The sequence below is a fragment of the Leptinotarsa decemlineata genome, unplaced genomic scaffold (genome assembly GCF_025532065.1).
Source record: "Leptinotarsa decemlineata unplaced genomic scaffold, Ldec_3_MD MMD2_P_RNA_scaffold_2, whole genome shotgun sequence".
Classification (NCBI taxonomy): domain Eukaryota; kingdom Metazoa; phylum Arthropoda; class Insecta; order Coleoptera; family Chrysomelidae; genus Leptinotarsa; species Leptinotarsa decemlineata.
The window spans coordinates 18,857,951-18,884,141 of record NW_027412529.1 but is presented as its reverse complement, the minus strand read 5'-3'; the positions used below and the strand labels follow the sequence as shown (position 1 = coordinate 18,884,141).

The following is a 26,191-nucleotide window of genomic DNA, read 5'->3' as shown; positions in this document are numbered from 1 at the left end:
CAGATGATGAGACTACTCATGCACAAAAAGTTTCGATTGTAAATGCCTGGACATAGAAAAAACAGTATCCATTAAATAGTTGGGTCTTGTTATTGGTCAACATATGAGATGGAACAAACAAGTATCTTATGTAACGCAGATGATGAGACTACTCATGCACAAAAAGTTTCAATTGTAAATGCCTGGACATAGAAAAAACAGTATCCATTAAATAGTTGGGTCTTGTTATTGGTCAACATATGAGATGGAACAAACAAGTATCTTATGTAACGCAGATGATGAGACTACTCATGCACAAAAAGTTTCAATTGTAAATGCCTGGACATAGAAAAAACAGTATCCATTGAATAGTTGGGTCTTGTTATTGGTCAACATATGAGATGGAACAAATAAGTATCCTATGTAACACAGATGATGAGACTACTCATGCACAAAAAGTTTCGATTGTAAATGCCTGGACATAGAAAAAACAGTATCCATTAAATAGTTGGGTCTTGTTATTGGTCAACATATGAGATGGAACAAACAAGTATCCTATGTAACGCAGATGATGAGACTACTCATGCACAAAAAGTTTCAATTGTAAATGCCTGGACATAGAAAAAACAGTATCCATTAAATAGTTGGGTCTTGTTATTGGTCAACAAATGAAATGAAACAAACAAGTATCTTATGTAACGCAGATGATGAGACTACTCATGCACAAAAAGTTTCAATTGTAAATGCCTGGACATAGAAAAAAAAGTGTCCATTAAATAGTTGGGTCTTGTTATTGGTCAACATATGAGATGGAACAAACAAGTATCTTATGTAACGCAGATGATGAGACTACTCATGCACAAAAAGTTTCAATTGTAAATGCCTGGACCTAGAAAAAACAGTATCCATTAAATAGTTGGGTCTTGTTATTGGTCAACATATGAGATGGAACAAATAAGTATCCTATGTAACACAGATGATGAGACTACTCATGCCCAAAAAGTTTCGATTGTAAATGCCTGGACATAGAAAAAACAGTATCCATTAAATAGTTGGGTCTTGTTATTGGTCAACATATGAGATGGAACAAACAAGTATCCTATGTAACGCAGATGATGAGACTACTCATGCACAAAAAGTTTCAATTGTAAATGCCTGGACATAGAAAAAACAGTATCCATTAAATAGTTGGGTCTTGTTATTGGTCCACATATGAGATGGAACAAACAAGTATCCTATGTAACGCAGATGATGAGACTACTCATGCACAAAAAGTTTCAATTGTAAATGCCTGGACATAGAAAAAACAGTATCCATTAAATAGTTGGGTCTTGTTATTGGTCAACATATGAGATGGAACAAACAAGTATCTTATGTAACGCAGATGATGAGACTACTCATGCACAAAAAGTTTCAATTGTAAATGCCTGGACATAGAAAAAACAGTATCCATTAAATAGTTGGGTCTTGTTATTGGTCAACATATGAGATGGAACAAATAAGTATCCTGTGTAACACAGATGATGAGACTACTCATGCACAAAAAGTTTCGATTGTAAATGCCTGGACATAGAAAAAACAGTATCCATTAAATAGTTGGGTCTTGTTATTGGTCAACATATGAGATGGAGCAAACAAGTATCTTATGTAACGCAGATGATGAGACTACTCATGCACAAAAAGTTTCAATTGTAAATGCCTGGACATAGAAAAAACAGTATCCATTGAATAGTTGGGTCTTGTTATTGGTCAACATATGAGATGGAACAAATAAGTATCCTATGTAACACAGATGATGAGACTACTCATGCATAAAAAGTTTCGATTGTAAATGCCTGGACATAGAAAAAACAGTATCCATTAAATAGTTGGGTCTTGTTATTGGTCAACATATGAGATGGAACAAACAAGTATCCTATGTAACGCAGATGATGGGACTACTCATGCACAAAAAGTTTCAATTGTAAATGCCTGGACATAGAAAAAACAGTATCCATTAAATAGTTGGGTCTTGTTATTGGTCAACATATGAGATTGAACAAACAAGTATCTTATGTAACGCAGATGATGAGACTACTCATGCACAAAAAGTTTTGATTGTAAATGCCTGGACATAGAAAAAACAGTATCCATTAAATAGTTGGGTCTTGTTATTGGTTAGCATATGAGATGGAACAAATAAGTATCCTGTGTAACACAGATGATGAGACTAATCATGCACAAAAAGTTTCGATTGTAAATGCCTGGACATAGAAAAAACATTAAATAGTTGGGTCTTGTTATTGGTCAACATATGAGATGGAACAAATAAGTATCCTATGTAACACAGATGATGAGACTACTCATGCCCAAAAAGTTTCGATTGTAAATGCCTGGACATAGAAAAAACAGTATCCATTAAATAGTTGGGTCTTGTTATTGGTCAACATATGAGATGGAACAAACAAGTATCCTATGTAACGCAGATGATGAGACTACTCATGCACAAAAAGTTTCAATTGTAAATGCCTGGACATAGAAAAAACAGTATCCATTAAATAGTTGGGTCTTGTTATTGGTCCACATATGAGATGGAACAAACAAGTATCCTATGTAACGCAGATGATGAGACTACTCATGCACAAAAAGTTTCAATTGTAAATGCCTGGACATAGAAAAAACAGTATCCATTAAATAGTTGGGTCTTCTTATTGGTCAACATATGAGATGGAACAAACAAGTTCCCTATGTAACACAGATGATGAGACTATTCATGCACAAAAAGTTTCAATTGTAAATGCCTGGACATAGAAAAAACAGTATCCATTAAATAGTTGAGTCTTGTTTTTGGTCAACATATGAAATGGAACAAACAAGTATCCTATGTAACACAAATGATGAGACTACTCATGCACAAAAATTTCAATCGTTTCAACATATGAGATGGAACAAACAAGTATCCTATGTGACACAGATGATGAGACTACTCATGGGTAAATTTTATATTCTCAAAAAAATTATTTATGTCATACAACAAATTGTATTTTTTCGAGAAAATAAATTTGTTCTGATTTTAATTCATGAGAGATGTTATAAATTTTTTACCTCCTGATATATCTTCCCCAAGCATGTAGCATAGCTCCACACCAAACCCAAGATGCCATTGCAACACCGCTGCCAAAGACAGCTAACAATTGTAGCTGTAGCTTAGAGACACTTGGGCGATCTGCTTGCTTGCAGTGTGTGTAATCAGAACTGAAACTTGTCAATTTGCATCTAGAACAAAAATTATTAGTTAGTAAGTGACAAGTATAGTCATTACCTGATATTTATAATAATTACGACAATGGAAATGAATACAAATAGGGCTAGGTTAGGAAAAGTATGCAACTATAGTCCAATTCCATAATAGTAGGCACTAAATTCTCAGAAATATTATTGCATTGAAACGAAAACATTGTTGTCAAGGTTGTGATTCTATATATTTTTTCATCATGTTTCCTCATCTATTTAATATAATTTCCGTATGCCACTGCAAGAGACTGATGAAGGCAAAAACGTCGGTCATTTCTGGGAATTTAGTGCTTACTATTTCGGAATTATAGTATAGCCAGGAAATCTGAACAGGCTCACTTTCATTGCGGGATTCACATTTTGTAAAAAAATATTAATAGCTATAATACTCTTCCATACCAGAACATGCTTTCAACTGGTATTAATATGATTTACTTCTTAAAACATGACAATCTTCACAGATGGCATAACAACAGATATATGTGATGGGATTGGCCGATACTTGATGAAAATCGATAATGTATTCAAATAACACTTCATTGGCAGATATATACTGAACAGTTTACAAAACCGCAACGCGAGTTTCACTATACAATAGCTTCCTCAGACGTATTGATACCGAATGAACAATTTTGTTGACAAAGGTTCCTTGAAGTGCTAGAAAATAGGATTGCCTTTAAACAAGCATATGAATCTAATCTACTTATACTCTTTCTGTCATCGCGATCAGCGGCTCAATCTGCATCCAAGAGTAATCGACTAACACTGGCGACTCTGTAGTCTTTGCAAAAACAAGACTATGTTCTGAAGGTCAAATATCTCAAAATACGTTTTCCTGACTTCCAAGGATGTTCTGAAGGTTTATCAAAAAATCTAGCGAGGTAGAAAACTGCGAAAGTAATGTGATAAACATAAAAGAGCATAACGAATTTCTGTATGGAACATTTTCATTTATAGGAGTATCACATTGAACTATAAACAGAAAGCCTACCTCCACTGGAGTTGAAAGAACATTGCAGAATTCCATATTATTATTACTCAATGACTTATCAATTAACTTAAAGGGAGAGATGGTAATATCTTCTCTTTTAATCTTCCAGCAAACAAAAGGATTTGCAGTACTCACTTCTTCAATATTCAATTTCTACTCATTACCTGTGATAAAAGCATCTTCAAAGAATAACAGGGAAAATAAGTTTTTCTTGTAGTACAAAGTCATGATTCAATTGAGTAAAAATCAGCTTCAACATTCAATTACTCATTCCAACAGCGAGATGATTTTCTGAGTCCATAAAGTGCAAAATTCGATTTCAATGTTGTATGTACATTCATATTCAACTCTCTCTGGTGTTTTTACATAAACCTCGTGATCCACAAAACCGTTGAGATCAGTTATTGGAACATTGATTTATTTCAATTATATTGGTGCACAAAAGTAAGAAACAGTTTTATCGTTTGCATTGTATACATTTGAGCGTAACTCTGTCAACCAACCTTTCTATCTTAGTACCATTTACTTCGATAGTAAAATCAGTTTCACTATCAGGTGCATCCTTGGGAAACAAAGTTTTCAACCTTTTGTGAGCTTCTAGCACTTTATGTATGTCTCTTTTCAGTCTGGTAACACGTTGGATTCTCTGAAAATTCGTGGTGTACTTTTAAATGTAAACATACAAAAGGCATTGTGGAGCTCATAATCTTCTAGATGGCTTAGTATTTTCTCATCTCGACTGGGTATTTCTAGAATTTGTTCACTAGGATAATTAGGCTCCATTTCATTTTCAAGATAAGCATCTTCAGGTAGAATTTTTTCTATCATATCCTTTGTCTTTGAACTCAACATAACTGCCTTCTTATCAAAATATAGCATAATGGTTTCATCAAATGACAGATGTATTCGAAATCAATTCATCTCCATTATTATCAGCCTCGGTTTTTTAACTTTTATATTTTGATAGTATTGTTCTATTGTAAAGTGTTTTTATTAGTTTTTGATTTCAACGAAAACAATGTGAAAAATCATAATTTATGTGAATTATTTGTCACCGTGAGTCCCTTATCGGTAACAGTACCTATAACAAATGAATGCTTCAGGCCTGGCACTACCAGGACTTCTATATTGAAAACTTGTCGCTGAGAAGTAATTTTTCTATTTGCAGTCATGAATTGACCATTTGCTATATGAATTTTGGCATCATGTTCTATGTCAGTTATATCTGACATAAAAAGCATCAATTTTCTTTTAATTTCGTGAAGATTTGAGTGAGTAGATGATCCAGAATCTAATAAAAATAATTCTCAGAAAATTCATCTTGACAGTAAAAAGTTACTCGCACAACCTCAGTAAAATGTCCTCGTCTATAAACTTTACTGAATGTATCATAGAAGTAAGATTCACTATGAACTCCACTGTAATATCCATAACTTTGTTTGTGCCTTGAAATGATTTCATCACCTCAAAACAGCTTTTGCTGGATTTAAATGAAACTTCATCACTTTGATAGTTTTCGATTTCATTTTCAGTTCTTCGTAAAATAACCCAGCTTTTACAAAATTCAGTAATGCGGTAATTATAGCACTTAATTCGTATGGTGATGACACTAGCAAATGACACACCTTATCAGTTTTATCCACGGTCCTCGTTTTGAGAAAGCAGTTGTTCTAACGAAAACGTAATTTAATGATTTGATTATGCATTTTGCAATCCTTAAATTAACCTAAAACCTTCACCAGAAAACCTCTGAATAGCGTCTTCGACTAAGAATTCTTTTCTTTCTGTATCATCGCTAAAATCTTGATCTTTCTCCAATAATGCTCCCATTTTGAATAACCGATTATTGAAATTAATTCCAACAAGAACGGAATGACGGCTGTAGAAGTCAACGACATATTTTTAATCTTAGTTTGTTTCCATAAAACTCCACGCAATAATCTGCAGTTGTGAGTTTTCTTGCATGGACATTAAACATCTCGAACTATCAAGTACTCCGGGGCACAGAAAATATAATAACAAGAATTGTTGAATCAATTGAATACACTTTTCCAACACCAGAACAAAATTACGGTCTCTCGACGCACGTTTCACTAATTTAGTGTTTTCAATAGATTCATTTTACGCCAGAGGTTCCAGTACAAACTATTAAGAATTGTTGACATGAAATTGCATTTTTGGAAACTTCACCTAAACGACTGGACTAAAACGTAACAACAGATATCATTTTATGTTGAGGCTGCTTTCAAAATACAAAAGAATGACCAAAAGTCATAAAAATATTTTTTCACCATTGATGCACTTTTAATAAATTGATTTTGAACTTAGAGAAATGCTGTTTTATATAGGTATTTTTTACTCCTAAAATTGATGAAAGTTGCACTATTTAAAATTATGTCTTGGCATCTGTGAATAACATTTGATGAGTTTATTGTTCATATGTTCTTGGAATATATTTAGTCTGGTGCTCTCATTACAGATTTCGTGTTATGTCATTCCATGTTGTTTTGAGGTAGCCACCTGAATGGCATGAAATGTGTACTCCTATAATCATATTAAAAACCACTAGATATGTTATTTATGCAGAGGAAATAGCGCAAATTAATCTTAAGTTACTTTATGGATATTTATAAAACAATTTACATAATCAAAATGGAGTGACGCTTTTATTATTCTTTTTTTAACGGAAAATATTCTGCCAGGTGAGTTCTTTTATTAAGTCTCGATGCAGTTGGAGGGGTGCGCCCGCATCTCTATATGAATTTATGTCTCTCTTGCATTTGCGATATTGATGACTTATTTATTACTTATATAAAACAATTTTTATGATGAATTTGGAATTCATCTAGTCAATATTATCATTATTGTAAAAAATAACTCCACTTTGAAATTTTTGGGAATTTATTTAGATGAAAATTTAAAATTCTCTTAGCATATTGCACACATCAACAAAAAATTGGCATCAGAATGTTTCGCACTGAGAAATATCTCAAATTAACTGGGGTGTGCTGCAGCGAAAGTAGTGTACTATGCCTTAATAGACTCTCATCTAAGGTATGGTATACCCTTTTGGGGTGTTTGCAGTAAAAAACTTATACAGCCGGTTTTTGTCTTGCAGAAAAGGGCTATCAGGTACTTATGTAAAGCGAAATGGCGGGATTCATGTAAACCACTTTTTCGAGAACATAGAATCCTTACGGTTATTTCAATATTTATATTGGAAACCATGTCAATTATACATAAAAATAGAGAGAACTATGAATCTACAGCTACAGCCACATACCACACAAGGCGGTCAAATGAACTGAGTCCACCGATTCCAAAAACATGTTTGGTTCAAAACTCTTTGATATATAATGGAATCGGGATATACAATAAACTTCCCAATGAAATCAAAGAGACTCCTTTCATCATATTTAGAAAGAAATGTACAAAACTACTAAGTGATAGAGCCTCTTATGACCTACAAGAATATTTTAACGATGCCCTGTAATTTAGAATGTGATGAAACTGTGTACTGTGTGTTGTACTGTGTGTAAAACATATATTTTTATTCGTTGTCCTAGTTCTTGTCATGTAACCTCTGCATATGTATGTATATATAGTTTATATTTTATTTTAATCATTTATATTTTATACACTTATACTTCACATCTTATACTTCATGTTTATATTTATATTTATTTATGACATTGTGTTTGAATTGTGTGAATTTTATTCCTATACAATAAACATATTATCAATTATCAATGTATAAAAAGTAAATCAAGATACCCAAATAGAAGAATAGAACACTACAACACAAGCATTCATTGCTTGGGTAACTTGGGTTTGTTCTATGCTTCCTTTGTGTTTACGATGTATTTTCTTTATAGTAGATATTGTACCAAAAATATAACTGACGTGATTTAAAAAAAAAAAATATGTGCATGTCCTCAGGTGTCTGCTGTCAGAAACCTCTATATTCAACACGCAACTATGGTCAACTAATGTTCAAGACTCCATCCTGGGAAGTTATAATACATTCCTAAATCTCCGACTTCAGCCTATTCGATCTGACAAAAGCAAAGGTTAAACGCCGAGTTTAAAAGTTGTAAAAATTGTATGCATCGGAAGGACCAAAGCCAAGTTTATTGGCTGCTCGGCCAGCTCCTTTGGAAACGTACCAATCAGTACTCTCTCATGATCGCCAAACATAGCAGATCTGATCTTCTGATGATTTTACAGACTCTAACCAGTACCATTCTGCTATGTAGACATTCCAAACTCAACAGTCCACATCCTCCTTGTTGTCGTGGCAAGTATAACTATGGAAAAACGATTTGGATAGCAAATTTATTGGAAAATGCATCATTTTTCGGGTCTTCACTTCGAGTTGGTGTAGTTTCTACAGAATTCATTTCTTATAAGTTCAAGAGGTAGTGAAATAATAGTAACAGTATATATGTAATAATAACTTTGTTTATTTGTGACTGTTCCAATAACCAGATCTGTTGCAAGTATGAAATGATATTTGCCATGTTTCATTGAGGTTACCTCTTGTGAGTGGTGTTATTATTCCACCCAAAAATAAATCGACGTTTCCCGGGCATCTGGATGGTACAGGATACTTCTATGATTATTATATTACATTAAAAGTTTGTATCGACCCCCGACATTGTGAGGTAATTGATTACGATGCCCGAAAATCTTATACCCAAAGAAGACGCAAAAGCCAAGAACTTCTGCCTTCTGCACTTGTCTAGCCATAATTTCTGTTATTTTATTAATATCAATATAATATTATTAAATGTTTAGGCTTTCAAATAGATACCTCCCATATTATTTTAAAAATATAATCAAATTCCGAGTATGAGGATATCTACTAATGATGTAATCAAAACGAAGTGCAAAAATATTTTTTCATGCTCGTGCCACTACTCATGCTGTTATATCATTGTTCAACTTACAAAATGTAATTTTGTAAACTATCTCTCCATAGTTTAGTATTTTGAAAAGTGTAATGATGATATCCAAATGTGATTATGCAAAACATTATCATGAATAATGTAAAGACACCCATCCTTACAATATTCATTCTAATCTTTCTGCTTGCATGGTCTGAAATAATTTCCCTACTTTCAATTTTTACTTTTATGAGAAGTATGAGACCTGAAAAATATAAAAATGTTAGATGCCTGAAAATTCTTTATATGATAAATCTTTTTGGGTGTGCTTTTTGTCAGAAAAAGAAAACAATAATGTTATTGGAGAATGGGACAAGTTATCACATAAATAAATTGATGGATGTAGCCGTTACTATGTGGTAGGAGATCATAATGAAAAGAGAAATGAAAATTTCTATGTTTTTTACCACTTTTAATTGTAATTAACGTTACTGCAGTTTCGCCCTAGTTTGAGAATGTCCATATAGGACGAAACTGCAGTAACGTTAGTTACAATTAAAAGTGGTAAAAAACAGAAATTTTCATTTCTCTTTTCATTATCACATAAATGCTTGCATAATACAAGTAGCAAATAGAAGTATTTATTAATTTAGGTACTCATTTAAATAGGGGGTGGCTCTGTGACAGAAAACTAGTGAAATTCTCTTTGAAAACGATAGTATTCAAAGATGTTCAGGTTTTATTTGAAAATGAAGTAAATCATTTTGAGTAGTTCTGAATTGAAAACAAAAGACATGTTGTTATTTTATCTAAATATCAATACCTCATGATCAATTCTCTTTAAATTCATGGGAATGGACTTTGTAAAGTTAAAATATGAGTAATTTTGGAGAATCTTTGACTTTTATAGTACGTCATAATATAATATAAATGCACTTGGGTAACCATTCTTATTGTGTGATTAGAATGTATATTGTTATACTTTTTGACAGTCAATAATATATTGCAAGAAAATAATAAAAATGAGCCTCAAGTATTATTTTTGCAGACTACCATCCAAAAATGATCAACAACAAAAATTTGTGTGAAACGAAAACCTTCCAGGAACTCTGTAATATTCTGAGAAACATTTTATAAAGATATGTGAAAATCATAAAAGAGTATTCATTCCACAGATCATCATACGTTAAAATATGTCATGAATATTCATTTTGATTATTTGGAATACACAGTGTGTCCAAGAGGGGGCCAAAGTCGCTTAGATTGGGAAAAAGTTGCTCATTTCAGAGTTTTTTAGGTGACATTTTATAATTTAGGAAAATTGCAATTATATGAGACAGATCAGAAGAATTGTCACCAAAAACGCTAACTTATAACAAGAGTTTTTTTCTTTCTATATAGAAATGTAAAATTGATAATGGTTTCTCATATTGTTCAGCTTAAAAAGTGGAAATGGGAATATGTTGTTGTTTTGTTTTAAGCTTCAATGTGTCCGGAACCAATCAGCATTTTCTAAAATTTAAAACGTTGTTCAAATAGGCTCTGAAATGCACAACTTTTTCATAATTAATCCTACTTTTTATCTCTCTAGTTTCCAATTCACCAATTCTTGCTGTCCTTTTCTTGGACAGACAGTATACCATAAAATCAAAAGAGAAAGTTGGTGGACAAGCACTCAAAAAAATAGGGACAAATTGCAGGTATGCTTTTGGCTTATTGGCCTTCGTCAGTACAGTGAAAACCCTGAACATGATCAAGTCATTTTCCAAATGTGTGGTTGGCTTATGTTGATAACTGATATTTAAGCTTATAGCAATCAAACCCATCCTTTACAATGGCTACACTGTAGTGATGAAGAAAAATAAGCCACACTTTTTCAGGAGCTTATCCATCCACTAACTTTCTCTTTGAATTTTTAAAACGCCACTCTCTAAATATTCATCTGTGTAGTCCATAAAATAACTTTGGATATCAAGCCATTTGAAGAATGAAATTAAATGTTCTTCGTTAAATTCGATATTTCCCTTAAACAATTTTGTTTTTACTTTCACAACATAAACACACTGTTTTTTTCAATACCTCTCACAATTATATATCCAGATGCCAACATCGTAGCCATAACTGGAACTAACAATAACCCTGTACGAGCAGCCATGTTCTCAAAACCTACAAAGCATATGCCTGTAACATAATCCCCATCAATTTCGCTTATAGCCATGGTGATAATAGTCAAAATTAAAGGCAGACTCCATGCAGCCAAATGGAAATATGCTTGTTTTCTATCCACTCTATCCTGAATTTTTCCTGTAAAAATTGAAGAAAGTCAAAAATTGCTCTTGCATAAAATAATTTTTGGTGTGAAACAAACCATTGAAGAGTTGGACAAGAATCCGTGTTAAGGAACTATATAGAGTTTGTTAGTTGGGTTCCCCCATCTGAAAAATGTTAGTAGGCAGATCAATAGAATGTGGCAAAGTGAATAAAAATACATGATGAATGTTGTGTTCCACATATTAATGATGTATTTAAATATCCAGTTAAACTAAGAGTCACATTAAGATCTATAAATTAGGGAAGTCAGATAGCCAAGTACGTTTTTGTGAGCATTGGTTCAGACTTAAATTATCTTAAAGTAATAAAGAGAAATTAAATATACAAAGTGAAAAATTATAGAACCAAAATTAAGGAAACGAAGAGTGAGAATGGTTTGAGAACGCCCTGGAGAACAGGCATAGATTGATTCTATGCTGCTTGCCAGCACACATAATCTTGAACCAGCTGTGGAGTTACCAAAATCATTGCTAAGGGATCATATTGGAGAATGGAATAATAAGAAGCACATATCTGAGAATACAGACAGGAAAACCTTTTTGAACGGACCGCCTAAGTAAAGAACTGAAAAATGATTCCACACCGCCTATTTAAAGGATACCCCAACAAAACGAAGTGTATAAAGATTACAGGGATAAAAACAGCACCTCATGTCTCATGTGAATGGATGGCACTGCATTACAGGAACCAAGAAACTCATGGCTTTTTTGCTACATAGAATAATTTTGACTTTTCATTTCTCTTCACAGCCTCATGGACTTACTGCTTTTTTCATTCATTTTTTCATGACACCTATTTCAGCAATTTTGTTCCCTGTACTATTTTTTTCAGTCCTTTGTCGGATGTTTGTCATATTATTCTGGACATAACAGGGTTGTTAAATTTCTTGTCTCAGTGCCTCGCATTAGCATAATGCACGATAAGGTGTATCTCTATTCCTCTGCTTCATTACCTGCAGCTAAGATCTTTGTTATACAACCCTATTCTGTTCAGGTGTCTTCCTAATGGACTATGTTCAGGAAGTAGCCATATAATTATTCTGAGCAGGTCCCTGCTGTGTTGAAACAGTTCTTAAGTTTTTTTTTTCAAGATGGTTTCCTTGAGTGGTTCAAGTTTGTCATTGATTTATTTTTTGATCTGGTTCAGTTCCATATATTTTGGTACACAGTTAGTTCGGAGCCAATCTATGAAACTAATGATCCTGGTCTGGAACTTTTTCAATTCTTCCTGGCATTCCCAAATCAGTCTCGATGTCACTCTTGGGTTCATCAATGTCCTGTGTGCATCCTGTCTGTCTGTACAAATATGATCCACTCACATAATGAATACGCTGACCTGCTACTTGAAATCTGAGAATATTCTTTGTAAACACAGCTCCGGACTTTAATTTCTAATATTAAAGAGTAGCCAGCGGAAATTATAGAATCACTATTTTCAGATGTTGATTTAAAGAAATGAAGGTAATATAACTCACAACTCTATTACAAAACGAATTGTTCATTTAATCTCGTAACACAAAGGCACGTCTCAACAAGTAACCGGGTCACTTCAGGAAAGATCTTTAACAAAATGTGTTACTTCAAAAAGCTGGTAAAACAGACCTTGATCAGAAGACGAGAGCTCCATAAAGAAGAGAAGCTATCCCTTTCTCATCTCGAATTGGGTCTAAGCACATTAGAATTTGCTTCAAATTTGAAAATACCCTAAGTAGCAATCTAACACAAACCAAGCCACCAAATCTGGAGAGAGACTGCACGAATTTCATTTAGAGAAAATTCTATACCGGTGAAAACAAGAAGCTGTTGAAAGTATTGGCGAGTACAAGAAAAACACCCTACGAGTTGAAACCAGCAAATTGGGAACAGCAGAACATGTTTGGACTCACCAACATAACATAAGGTGATCCGAAAATGAGATCATCCACAGGAAGGAACACTGGTTTGAGTCAAAGTTTAAAGAAGTTACATACATGTTGAACAACGAAAGATTCAGTAAGGTAAGTGTGAAAGACTGCAACACACGGATACCTCTAATCAAACAGAAAAACTGACTGAGATGCACTGGACCAGAAAACTGAAAAGAGAAGGTAAAACGCTCTAAAAAAATCTCTTTCTTATATATTCCAAACAAATATTCTTGTTGAGAATTCTCGTTATTTAGGTAATTAAATTGATTTAATTTGGATTGATATTTTGTACTTATATTGATATGTACTATATATATGCAGTTATATTGATTGCTGAGAATATTTTATGAAATAATCCTTACGAATATTACTCGACCTAAAAATTTTCTTATATGAATGTCTATTTTTTTCAAACTCAAACTCTGTTACTTTTGAGCAATTACAATCAAAAACATCAATAGATAAAACCACTTGTCTTAACTCGTGGTATTATCATAGTCACTGCGTTGATGGTATTGCAAAATAACAAAGTTTTTGTTTTGATAATGGAAATTTATCAATAGCATTTCAAAGTCTACTGGTATTAATTTCGATAATTCTTAGTTCAATTGGATTATAAATCAGTCATAACAGCCTAAGATGAAAAACAGAGGTTACATTTTTTGATACATTCAATTGATTTTCACCCTTTCCCATCTTAGCACATGTGTACACATACATCTATTGTATCATTCTGGAAATAAATACCTAGTATTATTATATTATTATTACTCTTCCAATAGTCGCGCATGGTCTGTCAGATTGGGTTGACACTGTATGACTTTATGGAAACTTGAAAAAGTAGTATGCTCTTGTAATTAAGTAGTCTTTTCACAATTTGATAAAATAGGAAAATTGTCATGGAAAAGTTAATGAGGTTCAGAAAGGGCAAACTTTTTAGTTCACCAATAAGTTACTGCGTAAATTCAAAGTATTTTTCACAAAAAAAAGTTCTATTCATCAGTAGCTTGTCACATAAAGTTCTCCATTATAATTATCATATTTTTTCATACTGTTGAGAGTGAAAAAACCCTAAGAAGGTTGATAAAGACTCTGATTTTCTCCATAAAAATTACTTTCATCCAATATAAAAATCTTATGTCGCGACATCTAGTTGTAAATTTTATGTGAATGAACATTTTTAACAAAATTCAAAATTTTGATTTTTGTGCTTTTGATCAACAGTTATATAAACTAATCCTTGAAGGGCAAATTGAGACTGAACTGTAAAAACCATTGAATTGTTTCCCACATTTTTGTTTAATGATGAAGATGTAGAAAGCCAAAAAGCTTTTTCTTAATAAATGAAAAAATTATTAAATCCAGATCTGACAGAGCTGCACGACTATCAGTGTCGAACAATTTGGCTCACTACTGCATTGACAAAAAAAAATTACCTAGTGCTTGAAGGGAACTCATATACCAGGCATAGCTGAAAATAACAAACCAAACCATTCCAGCAATCATGAAATAATACACCATCACAAAGACTACAGGGCATGACAAGTTTTCATTAGCACTTGGCTCAGATTTTCTCAAAGTTCCTTCCTTTTTGCAGACTATGTCGTCTCTAGTTTCACTTCCAAGAAACTGGATGAGCCAACCTCCATAAGATACGAAAAAACATATATTTACATAAAATATGGCAGATGCTGGATACTTGTTTGAGGTTTTCCAATCGATGATAAAAGTCATGATGGTAACGAGATTTAAAAATAAGCATATTGAAGCACATACTGCTATGAACTTGCTGATTTGGTAATGCTCATATTCCAAATACAGTGAGTCTTTACATTTCAAACCACAGCCTTCTACATCTGGGTACCACCATTCTGGTTTATCGGTTTTCACCAAAGGATCCATACAGAAGCCAGTAGTGTTGAACTTCACCTCATGAATATCATTTTTGCACTTATTTGGAAAAAGACGGTCATCCTCACAGTTTAAAAACTCAGGAAATAGTGAACTATTGTATAAAATCTTACACGGTTCAAGTGTGATTTTACACATTACTCTCGAAGGTAAATCTACTTCATTATTTTCACATTTTGGCATGTACAAAGCACATAAGAAAGGCTGTATTACAGCCCAGCACTTAGGAATGTAGCGTAAGTACTTATAAAGCTGTAATTTTTCTTGAACTTGTTCTTGAGTTTTCAAATCCGTTAACTCCAAAGTTGTACTGTGATATGGCAGTTTGGCTCCCATGCAGGTAGTGTAGTTCAAATCTTGGCATTTTGCTGGTCTTCGACAATATTGTAAATTCAGATCGAATAATTGATCAAAATTCCTTGAACTGATGTCTTTTGACTTCTTTTGTTCCCTGTGCCTCAAATAGGGGGTTTCCTCCTTTCTAAATAAATTATTTTCAGACTGCATTCTTTCAGAATATCTTTTATCTATAAGTCCACATATAACAATCTTCAAGAAAATTATTATAATGAATTTAGTCTTCATTTTTCTAAAACAAGTTCATAGAAATTTATTGTTCAAGATGACAGATAAAGAAAACAATTCACAGTCAATAAACAGAACAAAACAAAACAACGTGCTACTTGCAAAGGTTAAATGCACATATACATGACTGACGTAGATCTGTGTTGCCAGATGATAATAATATTTTCTGAATTCTCAAAACAATTTTCAAAACTCAGATTTTTTCAAAGTGAATATGTTCAGATATCCTTATCTACTCAAGTCAAACTTTCTTATCGATCTAATGCTTTTAGATTTTTGTATATGAAGACAACGAAATTACATTTCAGATCATTAATCTGACTGACAGACGTTAGTTCAACAAATACCTACAGTTACGGTTCTTCCTCATCACAGCCGAGTATCCATGCACCTCTTATTGAAAATTAATAAATTTCTCATTAAACGAGCCCCATTTGATATTCATTTTTATAGCAAAAAAAGAGAAATTCGTTTGCATAGACATCCAGGTGATGTGATACAGCTAATAACTGTTATTGTATTTATAAAAAAACACACCGCGTAACACGGCACCAAATTCAAGAGTATCATCGATTATCATCACTTTGTATTGTCGTTACCTACATTTCTTTTTTTTTTCAAATATTTAAAATATCTTAAAAAGAATGGATGTTACAATGAAATATATCTAAGAAAATGTATTACATTTGGCAACGCTGATGAGTCGGATAGACCACCTACAAAGAAAAACAAACATCCATTCAGGGAGGAAAAGATAGTAATTCAGAAGGCGTATTCGGGTTCGCAGTTCGACCGATTCCAGGACGATTGAAAGTAGTTACCCAGCTGATTATTGGGAGTAGATTGGCGCAAAACTTTTCAAGTCTCAACAGTGTGACAACATTTGACAGTTCGAAAACCGTTCAAATAGCGAACCGGAATAATGTTAAATATAGCGAATGAAAAAAAAACAACTTATTTCTGTGTGTGGCCCCGACAGTGGCGTAAATAACATTCTTCATTCATGGGGAAGCTCTTGTTTTCAAGAAAAATACATCATTGATAATGACCCAGAAATTGTATTTGTCTCGTTATTTTTTTTTTGTAATGCGGTAGGATTACAAAAAAATGAAATTTCTATGAAATTTCTGAAGGAGAGGCAAGACCCCTTTGCTTTTCATATATACCACTAGAGCGAAGGCCACCAAAAAGGCAAATAAGAAAAGACTTTCTTGTAATATACTCGTTTAATAGAGTTTTTTTCATGACTAAACATATATATATATATATATATATATATATATATATATATATATATATATATATATATATATATATATATATACGAATATGAAAGTTATTGAGTGTCTTGATATAGAAACAGAAGTTAATATCGGACATAGCACTCAAGAAAGTGGCAAACCATAGACACGTGTGTTTCGGGCTTTTGGCCCATCATCAGTATGGTGCAGCCAAGTGTAAGGATGGGCAACACTTGGTTACCAAAAGATAGAAATACAAATGCACGGAGCCACCAGCAGGAGCCAACCGCACATTTGTGGTTTCAGTTGATAGATCTTGTGTTTACAAGAAAACTATCAAAATCACCACGGAGGCAGCTATAGCTACCTGCGTGACATACGGGTCCAGGAAATTATACGAATATGAAAGTTATTGAGTGTCTTGATATAGAAACAGAAGTTAATATCGGACATAGCACTCAAAAAAGTGGCAAACCATAGACACGTGTTTCGGGCTTTTGGCCCATCATCAGTTGGCTTCGAAAACGAAACAGATCGTACCTATATCTTCGAGACAAATTTGTTGAGATAAAAATGCAAAAACTGATTGATTTTACATTGTCATTTAAACTGACAAGTTGATGTTGAAAGCCGATAATCATCAATTTGTTGATTATTGTGTGTTATGCAAGAGAAACTCTCCGCTTCATGTCATGCTTGGATAATATACTTAATACAAATTTCAAAAGTCATACGAAAGGAAGGGTCATTGAAACATGTATTTCTGGCCACAGAGTACAAGTACTACGGTGTTTCTTAATTAAATGATGAAACAGCAGAGCACATACTTTGTGCCAGCCCTCTGGAGACCGAATCATGTTTTCAGAGTTTGGCAGAGCCGTACTCTTACCATCTGACCTGAAAGACCACTCACCATACAAACTGATCGGCTTCGTTAAGAAGATGGATTTATTTAGTCGAGTGTGAATAGGTGTGAGCCATAATGAACCCTATATATATATATATATATATATATATATATATATATATATATATATATATATATATATATATATATATATATATATATATATATTCCTGTCCGTTTTCACGGACAGGAATATGTTGAAATTATTCTTCGGGTTTATTCCGTGTGGTGTATTGTCATCCCCGATGGGAATGAATTTCGCAACGTTTCGACAAAATCACATTTGTCATCATCTGGCGATTATTGTTAAGTGTTCAGAAGTCATCTGACCCTACTCGGATGACTTCTTACTGTGCAGGTACAATGTTGTCGTTCCATAAATACCGTTCTTGATTACCTGAGTTTGGTACCTGTATGTTTTGGTACCTCAGTTCTTCTTCTTCTCGATATGACCTTCGTTAGTGAGCCAGTCAATCACTAGACGCGCGACATGTGGACGAGCATTATCGTGCATTAGGTGGAAGTTTTCACCAACAGCACCAGCAAACGGACGGACGATAGGTAGAAGAATGGTGTCGAGGTACTGTCGAGCTATGAGGGAGCGATTTGGAAAAATGAGACCGGTTCTGCCGCCGATCATGATTCCGCCCCATAGCATTACTGTACCACTTCTGTATGTGTGGACTTCCTGGACGTGTGTCAAACGTTCATTATTTCCAGGTCGTCTCCACAGTCTTACTCGAAGAGAATCTGGATGAAATCCAAATCTGGATTCGTCTGTAAACAAAACTGTGGCCCAATCATTTGCATCCCAGTTTTGATGTTCTTGACACCACTCTAATCTTCTACCGCGATTGCCTCTCGACAAAGGTGGACATCTAAGTGGCCTTCTGTCGTGGAGATCTGCTTCGTGCAGTCGATTTCTGACAGTATCACGACCAATGGTTACCTGGTGCGTCTGCTGCAACACGTTAACCAACTCAGGTGCTGTGATTGTCGGTTGTCTTCTTGCGGTTAAGACCAAGTGATAGCGTTCCATGTTAAAGCACAATATTTCCAGTTTAATTTCTGAGCAAGAACTGCATAGAATGTACAAACTCGACACTTTCAGATTATTCATTTTAGCCGAAAACCTACAGTTTGTAAAAAACTTGATAAAAGATTAGTTACCGTTTTTGCAGGCTTTGTTCAACCCATATAAATCTACAGGGTGGTCGAGTGTACCAATTTAATCGAAATTAAACGACCTCATGCATTTATTTTTATGATGTTTAGTATGTTATAAAAATATTCCTAGACTTTTCCGATGTATATATATATATATATATATATATATATATATATATATATATATATATATATATATATATATATATATATATATATATATATCTGTTCATCATCTGTTCGACGTTTGAGTAGAGCCAAGAAGATGATAGCACAGCCAGCTATCGAAAGAGCCCGCATATAATAAGTAGAAGTTAGTAGAGCTTCAAAACCTTTTTGTAAACAAATCTTTCTATAAAGGTAGGAGGGAGTTTGGGTAGTGATTATTTTGGGATATAAGGTGGAGCAGTGAAGTTTTCGGCGAGATTTCATATTTAGCCACCCGGCTTCTCGTAGCTTATAATTGATGGGTTGACGCCTACGAATAACATAGATGAAACGGAGATAATAGTTTTGGATTTTCTGGATTTTTTGCGTAGATGTTGCCGTAAGGCAAGAGCTATAGACTGTATCGCAATAAGTAAAAGTAGAAAGAACTAGAGACTCGCAAAGCATTTTTTTAAGATTTCAATTCAAAGTGGCTCGAGATCCAAACAAAATTTTCAGTTTCCAGATACTTTTACGAATGCATTCCGATATATGCTTTTCGAATCGTAAGAAGTAATCTATCCAGAGCCCAAGATTCTTCACCACATCACAAAACTGTACAGGAATCTTATTGATAGTAACACAAACATTTTTTTGGTGAAGAAGTCTGTCATTTCGCCTCCCGAACAGCATTGCCTTAGATTTGTTTGGATTCAATGAGAGAGAATGATCTTTGGATATTTTGAAAATTCTATCAAGGTCTTCGTTGATTTTCTGACAACCATTCACTATGTCTGATGGGTGTAAGGAATACATCACCTGAGTATCATCCGCATACATTTGTAGATAACAATGCAAGACAATATTTTTGAAAAATGCTGTGAAAATTACATAGAGAATTGGTCCCAAAATGGATCCCTGTGGAACCCCACAAGTCAGTTCTCTTGTTTGAGAAACCCTAGTATTGAGTACAACTCGTTGCTTTCAACCACTTAAATAGCTATCAAAAAACAAAACAGATTTTTCTGAGAGTCCAATATATCTTAGAATATGTTTTAGCGCAGAATGATTTAGGGTATCGAAAGCTTTCGAATAGTCTAAGAGAACTAGAGTCAGTTGCCTGGAAGATATGATCTGTCACATTCAGAAGGGCTGTCGCGCAGCTATGCCCTTTTCTGAAACCAGATTGAGTATCCAGCAAAATATTTTATGTTTTCAAGAATTCCACAAGTTGATCTTTTATACTTCTTTCTAATAATTTTGAAACAACGGGTAAAATGCTGATTGGTCTCAGGTCTTTGAGCTCACTGACCACCTCACATTTCGGTAATGGGATCACATTAGCCAATTTCCACTGAGTTGGATATACTGAATATTTAATGCAGAAGTTCAAGAGGTGAGAGATATATTCAATTATGAATGGACAACATAATATGATGAATTTTATGTTGAGACCGTCAGCACCTGCAGCCGTTGTTTTTACTGTCACTAAATACTTGAAAATGTCGTTATTCTCGATTCTGCTAAAACTCCAACTTACATCGGGCCCAACAAGTCGACCACTGTAGTACTGTTCAAAGTCCGAGCCTTTTCCGGCAATGGGAACTGAGTTTAGGAAAAATTCATTTATGTCATTCACATCTGAAAGATGATCTGGAATATCGTTCTTCTTTTTCTTATAATATATGTTGAGTTTTTTTAAGGTGTCCCATGCATTATTAGTATGCCTGCTTATGTGAAAATTCAAATAGGCTTTTTTCTCCCTCTCTACTGATTTATTAGTGGAATTTCTAAGGTGTTTGTATTCTTCAAAGTCGCGAATGTTCTTGGTTCGTTTGAATTTTTTAAGTTTTTTATCGCGTTCTCTCATCATAATTTTAATATTGCCGGTAATCCACGGTTTATATTTTTTCTTAATGAAAGCTGTTTTGAAAGGCGCATGTAATTCCAGTAAGGTGTTCATGTTCTCGTTGAAAAAAGTTACTTTTTTGTCAATGGTTTCCAAGCCATAAATATGGTGCCACGGAATTGACTGTAAATCAGTATATAATTGATCTTCATCAATATTTTTAAAGTCTCTGTAATAATTTTGTTGCTTTCACTTTCACCAATCAGGTTGAGGGAAAAATAAATCAAATCATGGTCAGATATGTGTGGAACATGAAGAGAACTACAATTTGTAACTTGGCATTGATCGGAAACAATTATCAGGTCTAATAAAATAGAAGAGGTGTTCCGAGATATTCTTGTAGGAAAGTTAACTATCTGCTTCAACCCAGTACTCATAAATAATTCATTCAACTTCCGAACAGAAAAACTATTGAAATTTGACAAATCCACATTGAAATCGCCCATACAGATGATTTCATCAAATTGAGGTACAACTGATATCAAACTGTTTTCAAATTCATTGAGAAGATTTGTCAGGTTCAATTTAGGCGGCTTATAAATACAACCTACCGCAAAACTCATGTTTTGCAACCTCACACTCACCCACAAATCCTCAATGTTATCATTGTTGGGAAGGTTGAAAAATTTGAGTGTTTTTCAAATAAATAGCCAACCCTCCTCCTCTGCGGTCCCTCCGCTCCTATCCCTTCGCACAACATTGTAACCAGGTAAACAAATATCTATAGTACTACAATTATTGTTCAGCCAAGTTTCACTCAGAGTGATGATACCAAAATCATTTGACAAAATTAAATTTACGAAATCATTATAATGAGCGACCAATGATCTTATATTCAGATATGGCATAGATTTATTTTCATATTTCCGACCTACTTACATGTCAAAAAGACCTATGAGAGGAAAAAAGCATATATATACATCGATATCTAATATACCAAAAATGAACTCAAAAGGAAACCTATCAATCAATTATAATTATAGCAACAATGTACGTATTAGATTCTTCACCACACAAACCGTATATTATCAAGTTATTTTTTTTTGTCTTCTTTCAATATTTTTCAACTGCTGACGAAGCTTTTCATTTTCTTCAATCAGTTCTTCGTTCTGGATCCGGATAGCAGACAGTTGTTTTACTAAATCCTCTTTCACCGATATAAATTCATTTTTCAACTCCGAGTGCAGTTGATCATTACGTTGAGAAGATTTTTCCAATAAGGAGTACAGATCATTGAGAGTTACTGGACTATCATTTTTTCCTATGTCTGTACGTAAAAAATTAACATTGATTTATTTTACTGAACACTCCTTTCACAGCAGCAACAGATCAACTGAACAGAAGTGAGAAAGAAATGTGGATTTGAATTTCTAGGTTGCAGGATAGTTTGCGTGCGCCGATAGGTATTTATCGGTGCTATATTATATATTTACGAAGAACAGTATTTTGGGGTTGCAGTCAGGTTTTGAGGGTTATTCAAAGAAAACTCTTTGTTTTTGTGATACTAGACACCATCCTATCGTACCTTTATCAAATATAATTCCAAATTTATTAAGTTATCAAAATAATACAATCATTTTCAGGTCAAATTAGTAAATGTTTTCAAAAACAATAACATTATAATAGGCAAAAAGAATATTTTAACCATTTTTAAATTATACAGCAGAGTACAAACTCCAGCTGGAAATGAAGAAAAATCTAATATAGTTTACAAAATTCCTTGCATGGAGTGTAACAAATCATATATTGGACAAACACCAAGAACTCTAAAAAGTCGCATCGTTTCTCATAATACTGATTGCAGGAGGAACATGAATATATGTGCATTATCAGAACATGTTAATGATAATGACAATAAAATGGAATACAACAATTCCACTGTCCTTTGTACTGAATCAAACCAATTGAAAAGAGTTTTTCTGGAAATGGTACACATCAATAATGATGATAGATCTATGAATAATAGAACTGATTTTAACAATCTTAGTCAAATATATACTTACATTCTCAAATGTAAAAAAAAATCACTTCCAATCAAAATTTTCCTCCTTTAAATTATTGTCACTGTCATTCACTTCCATCAAAAAAAGAAATGTTTCATGTTTTGTAGAGATACTTGTTTTCTTTCTCAATCTCACGTTAGTAAGTAGTTCCGTTTGTGATATAAAACATATTGTTAATGAATATATTACAGTTGTCCTGAGGAAGGTGGTAAGCACCATCGAAAGCTTGACAAAAACAAAGAGTTTTCTTAATTGCAATTAATGAAAACTTCTACTCTCTTACTGGAACCACAAATATGCGGTAGGCTCTTGTTGTTAAATCTGTTCATATGTGTTGTTTCCATCTTTGCATTTGGCTGCATATAGCGCTGATGAGATATATAAAAGAAGCTAACCGTGGATATGTGTTTATGGCTCTTGACCTCATCAGCGCTGTACAGCCAAATGCAAAGATGGACAAAAATAATTGGTTACAGAACACAGGAAACAACACATATGAACGGAATTAACAATAGGAGCCTGCCGCATATTTGTGGTTCCAGTTAGAAGACCTGGCATGTCCAGAAAACAACTAACATGATCACGTAGGCAGCTACAGCTACCTGTTTGACTATCACTGTTCTATGATTAATTCATGTTTCACTGCCTGAACCACTGTACATGCTGTTTTCGGCGAGTGCATTGGCTTTTGGGATGTGGGGGTTGAGCAAACCGGCCATCGGATGCCTGCTTCCACGTAGCCCCGCTGGATACGGGAATGACAGAATCACTTTGTGGTTCTGTAATTCCCTAACTGAATGACATCCCAACGATGGCTTAATCCTAAGGTGTGTGTATGCGTGCCTAGAGGATGAATGACACTGAGCTTATCAGCTGTCTCCACGGAACCTTCGAGATACCAGGCGCCCTCTCGTCGTAGCATCGCCTTGTCACGGTAATGCGGGGCTCTGCCGTGATTGACCTTCTTTCCCTAGCTACTCGTGGGACCTTTATGGACAGAGTGAACTTAAAAAATTCTTTCTGACGCTAAGTCTATAGAGGAGATGGATGTTAAGCTTACGACTCCAACTGACCTCCCTGTAAACTTAGATCAGAAGCGAGTCTACAGAGGAGATGGATATCGAGTTTACGACTCCAACTGATCTTCCTGTAAAATTTAATCCAGAAGCGAGTCTACAGAGGAGATGGATGTCGAGTTTACGACTCCAACTGACCTCCCTGTAAATCTAGTTCAGGAGCTAGTCTCCAGAGGAGATGGATGTCGAGTTTACGACTCCAACTGACATGCCTGTAAATTTAATTCAGGAGCTAGTCTCCAGAGGAGATGGATGTCGAGTTTACGACTCCAACAGACCTCCCTGTAAATTTAGTTCAGGAGCGAGTCTACAGAGGAGATGGATGTCGAGTTTACGACTCCAACGGACCTCCCTGTAAATTTAATTCAGGAGCGAGTCTCCAGAGGAGATGGATGTCGAGTTTACGACTCCAACTGACATCCCTGTAAATTTAATTCAGGAGCTAGTCTCCAGAGGAGATGGATGTCGAGTTTACGACTCCAACGGACCTCCCTGTAAATTTAGTTCAGGAACGAGTCTCCAGAGGAGATGGATGTCGAGTTTACGACTCCAACGGACTTCCCTGTAATTTTAGTTCAGGAGCGAGTCTACAGAGGAGATGGATGTCGAGTTTACGACACCAACTGACCTTCCTGTAAATTTAGTTCAGGAGCGAGTCTACAGAGGAGATGGATGTCGAGTTTACGACTCCAACGGACCTCCCTGTAAATTTAGTTCAGAAGCGAGTCTACAGAGGAGATGGATGTCGAGCTAACGACTCCAACTGACATCTCTGTAAATTAAATCAGGAGCTAGTCTCCAGAGGAGATGGATGTATGTCGAGTTTACGACTCCAACTGACCTTCCTGTAAATTTAGTTCAGGAGCAAGGCTACAGAGGAGATGGATGTCGAGTTTACGACTCCAACGGACCTCTCTGTAAATCTAGTTCAGGAGCTAGTCTCCAGAGGAGATGGATGTCGAGTTTACGACTCCAACTGACCTCCCTGCAAATTTAATCCAGGAGCAAGTCTACAGAGGAGATGGATGTCGAGATTACGACTCCAACTGACCTCCTGTAAATTTAGTTCAGGAGAGAGTCTACAGAGGAGATGGGTGTCGAGATTACGACTCCAACTGACCTCTCTGTAAATTTAGTTCAGGAGCGAGTCTACAGAGGAGATGGATGTCGAGTTAACGACTCCAATTGACCTCCTTGTAAATTTAGTTCATGAGCGAAAGCTGCGGCGTAAGCAGAATCTGTCTCAGGTGGGGGAACTAACTCCCCATGAGCAGGTTAGCAAACGTTTGCGCTCAAGTGAGGTTTCACCAAAACTAGAGGCGAAAAAACCCTGCACGGCTGAATCTTAGGCATCGTCAGGTGTAGCTGACGTGCCGAAACCCTCATATGGGAAGGTTGTCGTGGGTATCAAGGTGGGAATCTTGCAACTTGACTATCCGACTACCTCATTAACAGAGCATATACTTTGTGCCTGTCCCGCTGAGGACCAAATCAGGTCTTTAGAGTTCGGCAGAGCCTGAAAGACCACTCACCATATAATCTATGGGTTTGGCCGAGTGAGAATAGGTGTGAGCCACAATAAACCCTTGCGGGTTGCGGTGGAGGGTCGAATAGACCCACTCACTGTGGACCTAACCTATAATTAAACAACTACACATTCTTTACAAAATTCTTGAATTTTGGTGAATTGGTGATTTTTGTCCGAGGATACGATTACAATTTGTACGTCGTATCCAGCCCTTGTCGTCACTGGCTCTATGGAAGTTAAGTAAAAACTACCTTTAAGTAGTATGATATCACATTCAAAGAGTACACCAATGGTGTACTCTGTGATCACAATCAAAGCTAACTATATGACATATGCCATGTCTTATGTCAC

The 26,191-nt window shown here is 34.8% G+C and overlaps 2 protein-coding genes across 2 annotated transcripts in view; both read right to left on the bottom strand.

Moving 5' to 3' along the window:
• Window positions 1-15,995, bottom strand: part of smo (smoothened, frizzled class receptor) — a 28,417-nt gene extending 12,422 nt beyond the window's left edge. The window contains exons 1-4 of the mRNA XM_023167251.2: window positions 14,803-15,995; window positions 11,209-11,433; window positions 9,193-9,394; window positions 3,064-3,234 (exon numbers count right to left, since the gene is read on the bottom strand). Coding sequence (XP_023023019.1) covers window positions 3,064-3,234; window positions 9,193-9,394; window positions 11,209-11,433; window positions 14,803-15,862 — 1,658 coding nt within the window. The 5' untranslated portion in view covers window positions 15,863-15,995. The remainder of the gene's footprint in view (window positions 1-3,063; window positions 3,235-9,192; window positions 9,395-11,208; window positions 11,434-14,802) is intronic.
• Window positions 15,996-20,531: 4,536 nt separating this feature from the next.
• On the bottom strand, window positions 20,532-21,287 carry LOC141484748 (uncharacterized). The gene has a single exon (XM_074180080.1). It carries the CDS (start codon window positions 21,285-21,287, stop codon window positions 20,532-20,534), a length of 756 nt encoding a protein of 251 aa, XP_074036181.1.
• Between the last annotated feature and the right edge of the window lie 4,904 nt (window positions 21,288-26,191).